The 17,441-nt window shown below is 39.7% G+C and overlaps 3 protein-coding genes across 5 annotated transcripts in view; 1 reads left to right on the forward strand and 2 right to left on the reverse strand.

Annotated features, from left to right (window-relative positions):
- setd5 (SET domain containing 5) overlaps nt 1–812 on the reverse strand; it is a 34,838-nt gene extending 34,026 nt beyond the window's left edge. For both annotated transcript variants that reach the window (XM_088005356.1, XM_015006158.2), the window contains exon 1: nt 377–812. The gene's annotated coding sequence lies outside the window, so the exon portion shown is untranslated. The remainder of the gene's footprint in view (nt 1–376) is intronic.
- Nucleotides 813–2,157: 1,345 nt separating this feature from the next.
- On the reverse strand, nt 2,158–5,266 carry LOC106929317 (putative peptidyl-tRNA hydrolase 2). The gene is made up of 7 exons (XM_015006164.2): nt 5,077–5,266; nt 4,336–4,449; nt 4,174–4,245; nt 3,984–4,061; nt 3,709–3,806; nt 3,217–3,331; nt 2,158–3,109 (listed from the first exon to the last, which is right to left on the reverse strand). Exons 2-7 carry the CDS (start codon nt 4,441–4,443, stop codon nt 3,023–3,025), a joined length of 558 nt encoding a protein of 185 aa, XP_014861650.1. The 5' UTR covers nt 4,444–4,449; nt 5,077–5,266; the 3' UTR covers nt 2,158–3,022.
- Nucleotides 5,267–6,111: 845 nt separating this feature from the next.
- LOC106929316 (casein kinase II subunit alpha) lies at nt 6,112–16,575 on the forward strand. 2 transcript variants are annotated; one of them, XM_015006159.2, is made up of 13 exons: nt 6,112–6,264; nt 6,979–7,215; nt 7,301–7,412; nt 7,490–7,591; nt 9,069–9,119; nt 9,343–9,402; nt 10,181–10,264; nt 10,502–10,612; nt 11,824–11,925; nt 13,013–13,113; nt 13,669–13,817; nt 13,929–14,018; nt 15,203–16,575. In XM_015006159.2, exons 2-13 carry the CDS (start codon nt 7,115–7,117, stop codon nt 15,310–15,312), a joined length of 1,173 nt encoding a protein of 390 aa, XP_014861645.1. In that variant the 5' UTR covers nt 6,112–6,264; nt 6,979–7,114; the 3' UTR covers nt 15,313–16,575. The 2 variants fall into 2 exon arrangements, with proteins under 2 accessions (XP_014861645.1, XP_014861648.1); XM_015006162.2 differs by having other exon boundaries at nt 7,075–7,215.
- The last annotated feature ends 866 nt before the right edge of the window (nt 16,576–17,441 follow it).

Consider the following 17,441-nt stretch of genomic DNA (forward strand, 5'->3'; position numbering starts at 1 on the left):
TATATTTGAAAAACTGGCAAAAATAATAATTTGTGACGATGGAAGCAAACTAAAAAACAACACGAGGGACTGATCAAACAGCCAAGAGGGGACCATTCCAGTCACAGCCCAAAGCGCCCCTGGAAGGCATAACATCTATTTTACTTCCCATTTCAGCTGGCTAAACACTTCACATTAATATAGAAATACTGGAGAAATGCTCGAAATACTGTGAAGACAAGCAACTTGCTTGAAGAAACTTCAGTGGACGCAGGTTATTTGCTTGCTAAGTTAGTTAGCCGAGCAGTCATGGCACAGAAAACATGGTTGATTTGTTTCAGATCTTGGTAAAAACTATTATACGTGCATTAAGATATTACATATTCAAAGTGCTTACCTAAAGAGTCATTCCAAATTCCTTAAAAACAAGGCAACGATAATGTACTATGGAAGTCCTTGGAGTATCCCAACATTAATTCCAATTAGACCAGTAGGCCTGGATATCCGCCTCGGAGTCTCCTGTATCCTTTGCCCTTACAAGTAGCTCCCTCTTCAAGGGTAAGAAACAAAGTTCTCAGTATCTCCCAAAAAATGTCGGAAAGTTAAATCCCCTGTCTTGTTCAGGTGCGCTACATCCATTGGTGTCTTTTATAAATCCCCGGTGAACAATTCCAATAATGTTAGTGTCTTGTATATTTACAGTTGCTGTTTATTATGGGGTATACACTGCTGTATGTGATACGGGGCTCCGATTCTGTGTCGGGTCCTTACGCTCACCGAAGCGCCCATCCCCCTCCTCGCCGGTATTCACCACAGGCACCATCGAAACTGACACACAATCAAGCCACGGGGCTTCCCAGGCGGCCGTGCAGGGGCATGCTGTTTGGGCGGCCCTTCCAGATGACCCGCCTCTTGCCATTGATTCGACAGTAATATGCGGCTCATTTGTTTTACCCGAAATACCTTGAAGCCATTGGCGAATGAAGCTGTCGGTTACTTCTTTCCATTTGCGGAGTAAAATAGGGCGAGTACTGCTTCAGCGAGGAACTTGTTTTCTCTTGTATCAGAGTGGTGAAGCACACGGAGAGGAGCATGAGTAACTGGATTCGCAAGGCAGATTTCTGCTCAGCAAAGGATTTATATCTACCACGATCCGGGACATTTTCTTTATAAAAATAACATTCCAACGGAGCTAACTTCATTTCTATAGTGGGATTACTTCTTTTTGTTTATAAGATATATTTCTTTCGGAAGGATCGCTCTTGTTGATACATAATGGTAATGGTTAGCCATACGGGGTCTCTTGGGCTCAGTTTCAGGGCTCCAAGAGGCAGGGTTCGCCCACTAGGTCAGCCCCACCTACCGGTTTGTCAGTTCAACGGAGTATTACATGTGGCGTTGTGTGTGTTTGAGTGGCTGGACGATGAAAGTGGCCATCTCTCCTGTTTTGGACTCTTGTTTGTAACCCCTTTGCAGAAATAAACAGGACGGAAACGAGTGGCTCAGTAAGATTTTAGAGGAATTTTCTGAGGTTGGCCGAGGAACATGGTGTCCTTCGGCTCTAAATTACAGAAAGGATGTATGCGTTTCATCTTACATACTGGCACACTATAGAAAGGCGACACAATAATCAGATCATTGAACCGACGCCTTTCAATACTTATCAGAGGTATTATGTAAATTGTCGTGGTGACGCGATTGGATTTTTGTCATGTCATGAGACTTGGAGACAGCTTTGGATTGGACACGCTGAAAAATGCCGACGTCATTTGTTGCAGAGGCGTTGGCAATACAGTGAAACTCACGTGTTGTCAGCGGATTGAACTGCAGGATCTGTGATCAGATTTAACAGCAAAAAAACGGGCTCAGTTTTGCTAACATGCAATTTAAACGTCTTTTACATAAATAAAGCCTTTTACCAGTGACACTGGTAGGACAAAGACTTCTTATTCAACGCTTTTCTGAATTTAAGGTCTCAAATGTGCATGTAATTGCCTTTTTTGATAATAAAAAAAAACAAACTCCCAACACAACCGCGTTTTGCAGTCAGGGGCGGGGAAAAACTAAAATCTGGCACTGCAACATAGTTATTTCCTTCCCACAACCTTTCCATACCCACAGTGCCAATTGCTCATCAGGTAGTCTATGGGTGTAAAATAAGCACAAAGTCCAGAGTGGTTGTAATGTTGAAGTGTTTTAATGATCACCTGTCTGACACAACAAAGCTATGAATAGTATACCACAGTCTTCAAATGTCTGTCAACTTTATAATTCATATTGTAACATTTTGTATCATGCATTTTAACACTGCAGAACAAACACTGTAGTTTCAATGTACATTGTGACACTATAATCAACAACATGGGCTTGGCAACCCATAAATTCTTTATTATGCCCCACAAATACACTTTTTTGTTTTTTAAAGAACCTAAACACATCATTCATGGCAGCAGTATTTAGAGCAAGTCCAAATGTTTGCAGGGTAAGCTTTGGTGCCAGGTTGAGGCTTCTTTAAATGTTAAGCTGGAGGGGGAGGTTGAAAACAAAATGGAAGATTTACTCATTTTACCTTAAACAAAAACCAGCAGCTTCTTATTTTGATAAAAATGGCACATCACATGGCCATAAAATAAAAAATACATGAATACAGCCATAACACCACAAATGATATATTAACAGGAAACTTCAGCTGTACACAAACACCACCATTAAAACCTTCACATGAACGTCCCATCAGTTATTCTGTATTAAACTGTTACCATTTGAGGGAGAAAAATGAACCAAAGAAATCAACTGTTTTGCTAGTAGGTGGTCTCCCAGGAATGTCTGATTAAGCAGCTGAGGGGAAAACTGACAGAAAGAGGAACAGTGCTGGGGGAGGACGTGTTTTCTGTTATTTATTTTTTTTTGTTTGTTTTTGTTTTTTTAATTATTATTCTGAAAGGTTTTTTAGCTCATGCTTGACTGCAGTTCTCCTGCTGCTAAGAAAGGCTGCCCCCTCCTGGTGGTTGTGTGTCACTGCAGAGACTTGTCTCCAAACAACTCAAAGCAGCTTCAGGCTGCCGGTGACGTTGTTCACCATCTCCTCTGCTCCCATGATGGCCAGGACGGTGCGGGAGCCAGACTCCACCTGCAGACACCGTTGTTACTCCAACATGTACGCGGAAAGACGTGCTGCGATATTTACACTATTAAAATTTGGAGTTTTTTTTTTTTTTTTTTTTTTTAGACAGCTACCTGGGTGAGACCTGCATCCTGGACCAGGTAGGTGGGCAGGTTGAGGCTCAGGGCCAGGGCCTGCAGCTCCAGCAGGTGAGCCACGTTAGTGCCTTGGAGCACCACCTTCTTGGCCCTGTTATGAACACCAAAGTCATTCGCATCCTGAAAAGAATTTCACTAGGAACACTTTTGCAATTGTTAAATAAAATGACATTTTAAACCCAAATCTGCTGCTGATGTTATTTGCACCTTTTGCAAACCAAACCAATGTGGGGAGCCAAAAGCCACAGTGGCACTTGGAAACAGGAATGATGAGTGGAGAATCACACAAACATATTAATGCTATCCTGACAGGAAAAAGACAGTTTTTACAGAAAGTTGTAAACTAAAAATACAAGTTACAAGCTAATTATCTCAATGCGCAAAGAGAATGAAACAAATATCAACAGGATGAACAAAAAATCTATCAGGTTGTGGTTTTAAATTAGCCACGATCTGCATGGGTCTTACCCATTCTGGTCCCACTTCCAGGCCATCTCCCGCCAGCTGTTCTTCTCCTGTAGAGCCTGGTACAAACCCACCGCAGCATGGCCCACCTGGGCTGCAATCTGCACACACAATCAGCACCGACTTCAGTAGCTCCCAAACAAAAAATAAATAATTTCTTGTTGGAATCTGTGCCGTAGAGACTTAATGTTAGACTCAAACAATTTCAGAACTCAAACAGCAATTTTAGATGAAAACCTGCTTAATTGGCAGAAGGTGTGCTTTCTTTTCACCATTACCTTTCCAACACCCATGCCGAGGTCCATGTTAACCACAAACACCATCTTGAACAAGAGGTCCTCGTCCCCCCCCTCCTCCTGTGTGTTAGACCCAAGACAGACACACACTCAGATTTGGTTTTGGACAATCTCTACTGGGTCTAACGTACCAATGTGTACCTGCAGGGGACTAAGGCTAGCTTATGGGCACCTCATTCTCCAGTTTGTTGAAGTAGTACATGGCCGCCTCCTCAGCCGACACGTTCCGAGTGTGCAGTAGTGCCTGGAGCGAGGAGAAGTAACAAGAAAGGTCAGGAAAAACTGTACGCATCTATTATTCGGTGAAGTCTGCATGTCAGCAGTACTGCCCCACCTGTTTTGCTGCCTCCTCAGGGATGTCCAGCTCTCGGAGCTGCTGCAGGAACACAGGGTTGACCTCCTGGGAAGCCCAGTTTGATCCAGTGTCCTCTGATGGCTCCATCGCTAACTGTAGAAACAGAGCTCCAGTGAGAACAGCTGTCCAAATTGACTGGAATGTTTTCCCTAAGCTATGTGGAGGAATATATGAATATAGCTCACATCTGCTTGAAAGGACTAATAAGTGTAAATCTGTTCATCACTGATGTTGTTGGCAACAAACGTTTTATTTAAAATATAATTGGCAGTTGACAGCCAGTACTGAAACAAAACCAATAATTAACGGTCAACTGCGTGACGTCTTAACAAAAAGACAAGTTTAACAAAAATGTTATGAGTAAACGTTAATATACTTTCTCTAATAATGCGTCTTGAATGGACTTTCAAAATGTGAACGGGATGTTCAGGACACTTCCAATGAATGGAAGCGTTAAGCACAAAGCTAGCAGCTGTAGGCTACACTAGGTTAGCTGCAGCACTTTGCGCACTTAGCCCCTGTTCGCTCACAACTGAAGGTAACGCCAGTAACATTTTAGCTTTCATGTTAACGTTTGGTAACCTTTGTTTATACCTTTTCGGGAAATTTATCACAACGCTTTTTCCTAACAAATAGCTAAATAGCCATTTTTCCTGAGTAGCGGCAAGAGTTAGCACTAGCCTGAGGCAGAACCTAGCCTAGCTAATGGCCTATTGTTACCTGTTTGTCACAGCTTGCTCTTCAGCAACAGCAGCGCTGATTAAGTGTCTCCGAAGATTTAATATTACACAACACACATAAAATTAAGTTATTTATAAAATTGCTTTCGATGACGCTCTCTCCGTGTTCTATGTTACATTACTCCATTCTTCCATTTTGAGGCCTTTAGTCTCTGCGTATCGTATGCTTCCCCCTGGCGGGCGGAGTGATATTCTCATGATGGCATCAGAGGCTTATAAATAAATAACTTAAGTTAGTAAAGTAAATAAATAATTTAAGTGAATAAAAATGAAATACTTTCATCGAGATTCGGATTTTGTTTCGCTTAGGGTCTCTTTATCCCCATCCCCGAAAGTGTTTTATGTCCACGTCTGCATTAATCTTGTAGATAAATTAGGTTTGATTCATTACCCTGCGTTATTCTAATAAGTGAAATACACCGGAAGCAGAATTATGAGGAAGGTGAGAAAGACAGTACTCTTCCATTGAAATCCTTATTTGAGCTGCTTCCTTATTCTCAAGAAACAAGATAACATTTTCTTTCATACCGCAAGCATTTAAATCATTAAACAGTAAAAAGGTATCATAGATTACCAACCAGTGTTAATGTCATTGTATATTTGTCTATGTAAATACTGTTAAAAGTAAAGAGGGGAATGGAAACGTCTTTTGAGGAATAATTTATATATATATAGCACAATTTGGTGATTATTTGTGCATTTTGATGACAATGGACCAAAAGTGATAATAAGGTAGCACAAATGTTCACAAAATTAAAAATGTGAGCCTATTAAGAACAAGAAAGAAGACCTGGAGTGTCAAACTCATTTCATTTTGGGATACACATCATGAATGTCCTAATAGGGCCAGTTGTGAGAGAATGTTCAGATAAAACTACCTACTAATAAATTGTTAAAATATAGCTTTCTCTGGATTCAGTTCGTAATTTTTCATAAATAATTGAATTGCGTCTTTTCACATAAAAAACGTTATTCCTGCGGAGATGATTCGCCTCTGAGAACAATGTTGTCCCTCCTCGGCCTCCGTTACAAGATTTAGCAACGTATATGCGGTGGGCCAGATTTGTCTTTGATACGGCAGAAACCCTACCCTGGCCCATTGGACCGAACTGTGACCAGGACTGATGGCTCGTCGAAATCGACTTCGCTCGGCAGATTGATAAATAGGGTAAATATTTGCTTACGCGCTGCTTGTAACAGGGAGGACTCTGGAAATGAGCGTCAGATGTGTTCCTGTGATTAGCAGTTACTGCAACGGGGAAGCTTCGAGACGGTAATCTGCTGCTCACCTTAACATGTGCTAGAAGGAAAACATTATTAGCTTTCAAAATACGAGGTTCTAGCACATGCATAGTCCTGACAACGTGGGACTGAAGTACACTGGGGAATCCAAGTTATTATATTAATAATAATGATGACTTCTTCTTGGAAGTTAAAGTTTTAGTAAATATTGTTTTTGTTCCTGCGTGTCCACAGATAATCCATTATCGCGATAACAAGTATCTAGTATTTAATATCTCTTTAAAGCACGCAGCGATGACAAGAGGCCCGCTATTTTAAAGTTTCCTTTAAAAGAACCGTTGCAAACACTAGATGGCGCTATTCGCTTTTTACTACATGTTGAGCAGTGCTGGAACTGGGAGGAAACCTGATATGAGGACACTTACGGCAGTGTTAAACATGACGCGCATAAAACGTATTTTGTCTTCGTGTTGTTCCCATTTGTATTAGGATCCTTTGTTTGTGATTGAATTATAAAATTAAAATGACTTGTTTGACGTTTATTGTGTGTTGGTGCTATGAAGATGAACTGACCTGAATATTTTCTCTTCTAGTCCAATCTAACACTCTGCTCCCACTCTTTTATCTCATCTTTTGTCAGTTTCTCCACTGTACCTTTGGGGGACCTCACCCCCTCCCCTTCCCCATCCTCAGGCAAACCCGTCACCCACCCATCCCCCGTTTCCCTTCTTTCCAGCCATACCTAAGCCAAAGCTGCCACTGCCAAGCTGTCAGACATGTCAGGGCCTTTGCCAAGCCGGGCACGAGTGTACACAGAGGTCAACACTCATCGCCCGAGGGAATACTGGGACTATGAGTCACATGTTGTGGAATGGGGGTAAATGACTCGGGGCATTTTATGATCAACACTTTCAAAGTCCTCGTCGAGAAAAGTAACATTTCCTCTCGTTCTTTCCTCAAAGAAATCAAGATGACTTTCAGTTGGTGCGCAAGTTGGGACGTGGCAAGTACAGCGAAGTGTTCGAGGCAATAAACATCACCAACAACCAGAAGGTGGTGGTAAAAATCCTAAAGGTAAGCCCTAACGGGACAATGCCTTAACAAAGTGAAAGGCTGATTTTTCTAACGCTGCTTAACAATTTCTCTTTTAGCCAGTGAAGAAGAAGAAAATCAAACGCGAGATCAAGATTTTAGAAAACCTGCGTGGAGGTCCTAATATTATTTCTCTCATCGATATAGTAAAGGACCCCGTAGTAAGTACATATGGCACACTTTGGTTTGTTTTTTCTGTTTACGACAGTAATTATTGTTAGGGTTCTGAAATGTCACTGCTGTACCAATAGAGTTGCCAACCTACCACTTGCACCAGCTTATCGTTTTCTGTGGGGCTTGGGAAATGTGTGTTTGTAAGTATATGGTTAAGTGAGTCCTGGTTATGGATAGATTTATGTGGTTGCAATGCAAGTAGTTTTAAATCAGAGGTGTCCAAAGTGTGGCCCCAGGGGCTGTTTGCAGTCCTCGGAACAATTGCAGGCGGTCCTCGACGACGTTTCCATAACGCCCTAAATTTGGTTCTCCAGCTCAGACAATGTGCAGAGACATATTTTTAAAGGGGCAGTACTATGTGTTTTCCAGCAACATAGTATCATTTTATAGCACAGTCAAATAGTTATGTTGCCTTCAGTTGTTAAAAAATGATCATCATCATACATTGTGAAGAAAAAAAGATCAACCCAACAAATTTACAATGTTTGCTGTTGTTTTATTCCTTTTAATTGGTCAAACCTTCCTCTTTTTTTTAAAGTTTCTATTCTACACTGTCCTACAGAAATCAAACTACTCTGCTTGTTTCATTAAAATAATATAATAATGTGTTTAGTTTGTCGATGCTCATCAGTAGGTTACAACTTTAAATTTGTGGCCCCCCAAGCCAAAATAAATTTGGACACCGCTGGTCTTAATGTTCCTGGGCTCTCTCATAAGAAGTACATTTGCAAAATAGGTAACTATCCCCAATTGAATTGATTGAAAAGTAGAGTTCTGGTCACTTTACACAGAAATGTTTTGGTTGGATGAGCATCAGCAGCGTTCTCCGTACCTTACCACACTAGCTAGAGGAGTTTAGCAGCTTGACAAATTGAGTGGCAGCCAATCAGAAAGATCATTATTATAATCACTAATGCAGGCAGTGAAGTAACTAAACATCTGATACACACAGAGGAAGAAAGAGGAGGAGGCTCTGCGATAGGAGTACAAACTCCTATCATGGTCGCCACCAAAAAGTAAATGTAGCAACAGGAAATGTTTTTAAAGTGTTTATGTGGTAGAATAAACCAGTAAGGTCTCAGGACAGAGAATTTAGATCAAATCAATAAGAGAGTCTCAAACACAAACGGTTTCATAAAGTGCAACAGGAAGTGATGCAATACGTCTCATCTAATCACAGCACCGTACTCGCGTTTTGACCTATTTCTGTCATGTTGCATGTTTCCCGGAGAGAGCCCTGCTATGATTATTAGTCACCCAGGAAACGACTGACCATGCTTATCAATATAATGAACCTTAAAAACATCCCAGTAGATTTGTACCCAGTGCTATTAGTGTCTGCACGTCCACAGCTTCCCTTCCTGTTTGAGTTTATGCAGAGGCTCCGACTCCATAGATAAAATCGTTTTAAATTGACAAAACTCAAATACAAACCAGTTTCATTCTGGATTTTCTTTTTTTTAGTCCCGGACACCTGCTTTGGTCTTTGAGCATGTAAACAACACAGACTTTAAGGTGAGAACAGAACTTTAACTTAACTGTTTCTTCATTGTGGTGCATGACGTTGTAAGTCTTCATGTGCTGCTCTCCAGTGTGTGTCCGCGTGAGTGTGTTGTCTTTTGATTTCATTTTTTGATAAGTTCGACTGTCATGATGCAGAGTATTGTTATTGTACGTGCTTTATGAATGTGTGTAATCAGTTTAAAATTGCTAATTTAATGACTGTTTTGATCTGTAGCAACTGTACCAAACTCTGACAGACTATGACATTCGCTTCTACATGTACGAGATCCTCAAGGTGAGCGCTTTGTTTTGTGTGCTTGGAAAATGACGCAGTCAAACAGCCGTAAACAACAGTCAACATAGTGTTTGCTTTAACAGTTGAGCCTCGAATTATTCGTACTAGGAATGAAACAGTTATTGATTTTTATTAACTACCATGATAAGAATCCTGCCGTTTGTAAAACTAAATTTCCATTAGAACCGTAAGCAACGGCTGAGTTTTTATCACAGCCACTCAGATAAAAACTGGCATTTCAACAACAACAAAAAAACAGAACTAAATGTGAAATGTATCTACCTTATGTCTAGCCTTTTACATTTCATTAAATGTCAGCATTGTAGCCAACGGCCTTATGGTATTATGACTTGAGTAAAATTTCTGGATTCTCAACCCACAGAATGAAGAACAAACACATTTTAACCAAAACTTCACCAGACACAGACACACAGCTGATGTTTTTGTTAAAGTTTAATAAGTTTTTTTTAATTTTTTTTAATTTTTTTATTGTTATTATTGAAATAAACTGATTTGGAAAATTGTCCTTTTGCATGCTTTCTTATTTTATCTTCCTTACATAAAATTACTGCCATTTTGGTCTTTAAAATACCAAAATTCCCACTTAACTTTATATTTTTGCTTGCCTGATGATGCAATTTTTAAATATTAGCTGAAGATGGTGATGATCAGTTACTCGGTGAAAACATCTGGCTGTATTATTATTTTTTGTCCATTTACCTTTTGTGTGTCATCCTGTATGTGTGTAAACGTCATGTTTATGCCATGTCGTCTGCAGGCTCTCGATTACTGCCACAGCATGGGAATCATGCACAGAGATGTGAAGCCACATAACGTCATGATCGATCACGAGCATCGAAAGGTCGACAAGAATACCAAAATCTCTCCATAATGTGTGACCAACACCAGCGTTTTCTTTCATATGTTTCTGTTTTATGATGGTTACATTGAATTGTCGAAGGAGACAGAATCGGTTTGCACGCGCTAAAGAAAAACCTGAATAATCAGACATCGAGGATGAACAGAAATCATTGCTGGCCAGTAAAAACCCAACAGGTCCGTCACGATGGATCGTAACGTCCTGTTTTTGCTCTCGCAGCTGCGGCTTATTGATTGGGGCCTGGCAGAGTTTTACCATCCAGGACAGGAGTACAATGTGAGAGTCGCCTCGCGCTACTTCAAAGGACCTGAGCTCTTGGTGGACTACCAGGTACGGCTGAGGGAGGGATTTCATGTTAGCTTGTATTAGCTAGCCGGCAGCTAGATTCTCACTGAGCGTCATGTGACGCATGTAAAGTAATTACTATGTATATATTTTTAAACTAGAGCAAAACTTTTAGTCAATTAAAATGATCATTTAAACTCTGTTTCCTGTTGTGTAGTACTAAAAACCAAAAACTCATAATCAGAGATTTGAAATAAAAAATATTGAGCGAGGCGCCGTTTGTTGCTTCTTTTGAATGATAGAAAAGCTGGTTGGCCAGATCGATACTGAAATATCAATACTTCTGATATCAAACCTTTAATCCTAAAGATCGATTCTCAAATCCAAATATCAACACTTTCAATATTTCAGTCATTTGAGATAATGTAGCAGAACAAGAGCACGTTAGAAAGTGTCTAAATTATTGAGATTTTGCCTAAATGACACCGGGTTGACGTGGAACTACTTTTTCTTCCGCCTGGTCAGTGTGTAATGCACAAAGGATGTAATGTCCAAGTGCTGCTGCTGCTCAGTCAGACATGGATCTGTTTCAGCTTTCATTTTGTAGTAGTTCTTAAAAATTACACAGGGATTTATTGTAGTAGGAGTATTATTTTACTAATTTTCTTTCTTTTTAAGTTTGAAACATTTTCACATATTTTGTATGATTTTCCACTGTTGTTAAAATAGCTTAGATATAATAAATAATACTGCTATGTCAAAGTACTTCTAAGTTTAAAATAAATACATTAGAGTGATGTCTTGTGGTCTTTTTATGAAGCCAGGATTTATATATATATATATATTTTTTTTCAGATTTAACAGGCAAATTAAGTGTTTTTGTACAAAGTATCGGATCGGTATCGTTGATACCGGCTTCGATTTTACTCTGTATTGGATCGGAAAGGAAATCGGTGCCATCAAGCATCACTAGGATTATTTTTGACTGAGTTGTTAGTTCTGCTCTTAAGAAGTGTGTCTTCCCTTTGAAGGGAGGACAACCAAAGCAGATACTGATCTAAACTTTGAGAATTACTACAGGCTCCGCCCGTATGTTTGAATTTTGAACTATTATCACTTCTTGTTGTTTCGCACCACGAGTTTACAATATAAGTGAGTTAAAAATAGGCATTTTGAAAAGTGATGTTGGAAATGTTTGGGTTTGTTCCATGTTTTAAACAGTTCAGGTACTTTAACTCTTCCACTCTGTGTTGCAGATGTACGACTACAGTCTGGACATGTGGAGCTTGGGCTGCATGTTGGCCAGCATGATCTTCAGGAAGGAACCATTTTTCCATGGTCATGACAACTACGATCAGGTAAAGTGCACTACATTTCTTTTCTACGATGTTTTAGCTGACTCTAGTGTAAGGTAAGGGTGCACCTTAATTTATGTGATACTTGCATGTGAAGCTGATCTTATCTACCTCAACAAAGGTCTAAAAATCATCAATTGTTCTCTTCTGTTTTCCTGTTAGAGAGGTTTGGCCTTTAGCCCCGCCCACCAGGTCATGTCTGCACATTTACAGACATGTAAATAGTCACCTCATTTTTGCAACTTAGCGACTTTCCTGCTACATTTATCAACATTTCTGACCAAAAAAAAAATGGTATCGGCCAAAATCGGATTTAACTTTACAATTTCCAAATGTAAAGTTACGTTTAAATTTTGGCAATTTAAGGATGAAAATAATTCATACAAGTAAAAAAAATAAAACAGGCAAAAGAAAATGTTTCCAAAGCACTTTATTTCAATAAAAACATTACAGAACTTTAACAAAACGTGTGTGTGTGTGTGTGTGTGTGTGTGTGTGTGTGTGTGTGTGTGTGTGTGTGTGTGGGGGGAGAATTTTTGGTTAAAACATGTTTGTTCTTCATTCTCAGTCAGTAGAGAATTCAGACATTTTAGTAGAAATATTTTATAATAAAATGACTCAAGTAAAACTAAAGTGTACAGCAAACGGCTGGTTGTTGATCTTTGACAGTTCATTTGTCGTTATTTAGCTCCTGTTTTGTGGGACTTTTATATTTTCCCCTGTCACAACTACAGTTTTTAAAAGGAGTGGCTGACCTGGACTGTAACTTCTGTTTTCAAAAGCTAACTGGTTAGCGGTTACCTCAGGATGTGTGAGATGACAGCGACTACCTTTTTTTGTTGTTTCTTTGCTATTTGATCAGAGAATCACAGTTCACCACTGGAATTATAACGTTGGTTAATAACAGATTTAAATTTTTGCGGTGTATATCGCGTATTCTCAGAAATATATTCTGAGGGTGTTTTTAGGCCTTCTGCCCACACTATAATTCTTGTAATTTTCACATGTGTTTAGAAGCTTATCTTTCTCATCAACAAGGTTTATTTTTTATTTCTCTACTGACAAGATTGTTTGTTTTGTTCTCATGCAGTTGGTGAGAATAGCCAAGGTTTTGGGAACAGAAGACCTCTACGATTATATTGACAAGTACAGCATCGAGCTGGAACCTCGCTTCAATGACATTCTGGGAAGGTATGAGTTGTTTCCCTCAGAGACGGGATGTTAAAGACAGCCTGCTGGTTACTGCTGGCCTTTTCTGACCATGACATCCACTGGTGAAGTTGGATCTACACTGCAAAAACACACAATCTTACCGAATAATTTTGGTCTAGTTTTTGCTAGTTTTTAGTTCAAATATCTTAGTACATTTGAAATAAAATGAAAATAACTTACAAGTAACATTCCAGAAAGGCATAGGAGCTTGTTTTCAGTAAATGATTCAATAATATTGATGAAAAAGTGCTAGATCCATTGGTAGATTATATTTTCCATGTTATAAGTTAATTTATCTGCCACTTTTTCATCAATATTAAGAAAATATTGACTTTAAACAAGCCTCTATCTCTTGCTGTAAAGTTACTTGTCAGTTGCTTTGTCTTATTTCAAGTGGACTAAGATATTTACACTAAAAACTAGACCAAAAGTACTTAAGATTCTGTGTTTTTGCAGTGTATAAAAGCAGTTTCCTTAAGATAATTTAATCATAGCAGGACAGTCTGTTTGACAGCTGTTTCTGTTTCCCTGCAGACATTCTCGTAAACGGTGGGAGCGCTTCGTCCACAGCGAGAATCAGCACCTGGTCAGCGCCGAGGCTCTGGATTTCCTCGACAAGCTTCTGCGCTACGACCACCAGGCCCGAGTGACCGCCCGCGAGGCAATGGACCACCCGTACTTCTGTAAGAGTCCCAGGGCGCAGTTTTAATCCACAATGAGAGTGGGATTAATAAAACAAAACATAACAAAAAAAACAAACAATTTTTTTCATTTATATTGCTTGTTGTTCACAGTCTCCATTGTGAAGGAGCAGTCTTGTATGGCTGGATCAGCCAACTTGCCAGGCGGTAACCCTGCTGTTACTGCAGCCAGCATGGTTACTGGTGAGGAGACATGCTTCACTCTTATTGTCACATTTCTGAAAAAGACTTTCCTAATTTTTCTGTATCAAACTTCAGTTCAATTCAATTCAGTATGAGTGGCCATCTGCTACGACCGACTGCGGGATGAAAAGTTGAGGAGTTTTATAATTTGTCATTGCTGTTCCCCTTGATTATTCCGGTTCATTACCAGGTTCAACATATCTTAAAGTTTCTCTTCGTTTCAAGTAGAATAGGTGGAATCTGACAAAGATATTTTACAGTTTTTAAACTGTGAGAAATTTGACCATTGCTGCATAAAAGCCGGTCTGTGAGGCAAAGGAAGAAGATGGAAAATGATGCAGTGCAATAATAGAAAAGACAATGAACGGGAAGTTTTCTACTTGCAATTCCACAGTAGCTGCGTTTCCGTAAATAATAGAACTGCGCAAATTGAAATTCCGAAAATAAATTTGCTTATTGGAAACACGGCCATTTTGAAAACAAAAACGACATGTTTTTCGATAAAACGTTGTTGCATTGGGAGAAGGTGGTTTTTCACCGTTACCGAAATGGATATAATACAGACACTTCTTTCGGACCACACGAGTCACGTGATCAACAGCCGGACGTTACTTCGTGGCAAAAACCACGAAGAAGAAGACAGGCAGTAGTCTTCTTCGTGGATTGTAATTGTTTGTTTTTGCTTTTTTCAGACAATGTGCGGCTGGCTCCAACGGCTTACATAAAAATAAACTGTCATTCCAACGTGTTGAATCCGTAGCTCTTGTCTAAAATAACAGACTATAATTCCCCCGAAACGCCGCATACTTAGCCGGTCCAAGTAGGCGGGGCTTGTCGCTCCGTCGCCGGAATAAGACGCCGATGTCTCTGACGGCTGATGGATGATGATCGCTGGCGCCTTGGCTGAGTTATGAATATCTTATGCAACTAACATCCGTCGCTGCCATGATTTTTAAAGATTTATTGCGTGAACTAACTTATGGACGTGTGATTTTAATTTCAAGTCTTATTTAACGGAAACACTGAAATTGCGAAATTGTTTTTTTTTTTTTTTTCTTCTCGACGTTAGCAAAGCTTTGCGCAACTCCTGTTTCTGCTTTAGCAGACTATCAACAGCTTCTAGTCTACCATGATATTGTTTATTGTCGTTTTGCCCACTTTTTACCTGCTTGTCTCCATGTTAGGTATCTCTGCCTTGCCAGCCTCCACTGCCCTCGGCCCTCTCAGCGGCTCCACCGTCTTATCGGCTAACACAAACGCCATGAGCAGCCCGGCGGCCGCTGCTCCGCAATGACAGCCAGCGTAACCTCTCCATCTTCAGTCCAGCATGACTCTGCCCGAATGTGGAAAGGGCCAAAGCGGACAGCTGCTGCTCCACATACCCTGGCGCCACATAACCCTTTGAACAGGAGGCCACCTTTCTTTTATTTATTTATTTTTTTTAAATCGCTTTTCTTGTTTTGTTTAGGTTATTTTTTTTTTTACTTCTCCAGTAAGATCCAAAATGTTAACTTTATACCTGAGATGAAATTTTGTCTCTAAAATGTACATTAGTACCTCCCTAGGATTATTTTGACATTCAGAGCATTGAGTCCAAGAGCATGTGTTGTTTATAACATCTGTGGTCACAATTCTGACTGTGACCTTTACTATGAGTCTGTGTTGGTCCAAAAGACCAGCAGTGACCAGACAAGAAGATGGAAGTGTTTTTAGGACCACCTGGAGCGCATTCTATACAGTTTAATTAATAATCCACATTATTTAACTCCATAATTAAGGAGAATCGCCATCCCATATAGTCCATCTCTTTGTGACATGAAGCAAAGAGATGGGGAAGGTGTACAACGTGTCAATTTACCTTTCACTCAGTTGTTTTTTAATTGCTAAACATTAAAAATGTTTATTACGCATTTTCACTTGAGATTCAACAAATACAATAACAAATGGGTTTTTTTGGGTGTTGGACTTTGTCCTCAGTGCAGCCAGAGAGGCTGGGATCCGACAGCATCTCAGTTTTTCTGACCGATTTGCCTGCAGTCTGCTTTGTCAGATCGAGATTTGTTCTTCTCTCTCAAGAATCCACGGTTCTTCCACGTTTTCAAACGACCTCTTTCTTAAACGTGCTGCTTTCAACTCATTGAATGATTTCAAGCGACTTTAACTTGATTCACATCAAGTTTTAACCAAAGTTTACTGTTAGTTGGAAGGCGAGACTGAAGAAACACATATTTCATTTGAGTTTTTACACACCGTCTTTCTGTTGCCTGTGAGACGATAATCCTTTTCTACTGACCGCTGGTCAAAACTCCTTTATGTCGTTTGGTCAGATGATTGGCTTCCACCAACACAACAGAAGCTGTGAGGTGAAACCACGCTTGACGGGTCTTTGAGTGCTTGCAATGAGGAACTTTCCAAACCTGCTGGATTTAACTTTTTTTCTTTTTCTTTTCCAATAAGTCAGAACATGCCCAATATACATACATATGGAATACACTGACAGAGAAGGCGAGTATTCTAAAGTGTGTCTGTGTAAATAAATGTTTTATTTGTCTGATAACTTGGTTGGGATTCATTCAGTCTGTTTCTTTAGCGATGCCCCTTGAGGCTTCCTCTCCTTGGGTAGAGTGTCAATGACGTCTTCTGGATATCAGTCAAGTCATCAGTCTTTCCCAAGATGAATTAGCTGACAATATTTAATTACAATATCCATTTTTTATTTTAGTTTTTATATGTAAGAAGTAATAGCTATCAGGAAAATCCTGCTCTGTATTTATCTGTAAAATATTACAGATTGCTGGATAAAAAAATGTATTTGCTAATTTTTGGTGGATCAATCATACAAGCACACATTGAGAATTTGGAAACATTTGCTCTTTATATGCCAAAGTTACTTGAGGGGGAGGGAGGAGGATGCAAATATATTAGCTACCTGAAATAATCTGTTTCCCCTCCATAACTGTCATGATTGGATGTTGAAGTGTGGACCCAAATGCAGAGAAGAGGAGGCAGAAGTTGAGTTTTGTGGATTTAATGAATAATCTGAGAAAATACAAAGTCAAGGCAGCAAAATAACTTGAACACTGGGTAGCACTGGTGAAAGACGAACGAAACAAGACAAGGCTCCAGCGAGTTGTAAGAATGAGGAGGTTAAATACTGTGAAGCTGAGTGGGAACAAAGGAGCTGACAGAAAACTGATGGAGGTGTGAGTGGTTGGCATAGCAACTGACTGAGGGGCGGGGAGAAGGTGGCAATAGGGAAGCTAAGAAAATATACAGGGGAATACAAAAAGGCAGACAACCCCAGGGAACTAAAAAAAAATATTTCTAATACTAAAGAAACACTAAAACTAAAGAAAACCTGATAAACTAGAAGAGAAAAAGACATAAGGGAAAAAATAAACAAACCTAAACTAACAAACGACT

Source organism: Poecilia mexicana, unplaced genomic scaffold, assembly GCF_051168715.1.
Source record: "Poecilia mexicana isolate PSO_F unplaced genomic scaffold, ASM5116871v1 scaffold_5, whole genome shotgun sequence".
Lineage (NCBI taxonomy): Eukaryota > Metazoa > Chordata > Actinopteri > Cyprinodontiformes > Poeciliidae > Poecilia > Poecilia mexicana.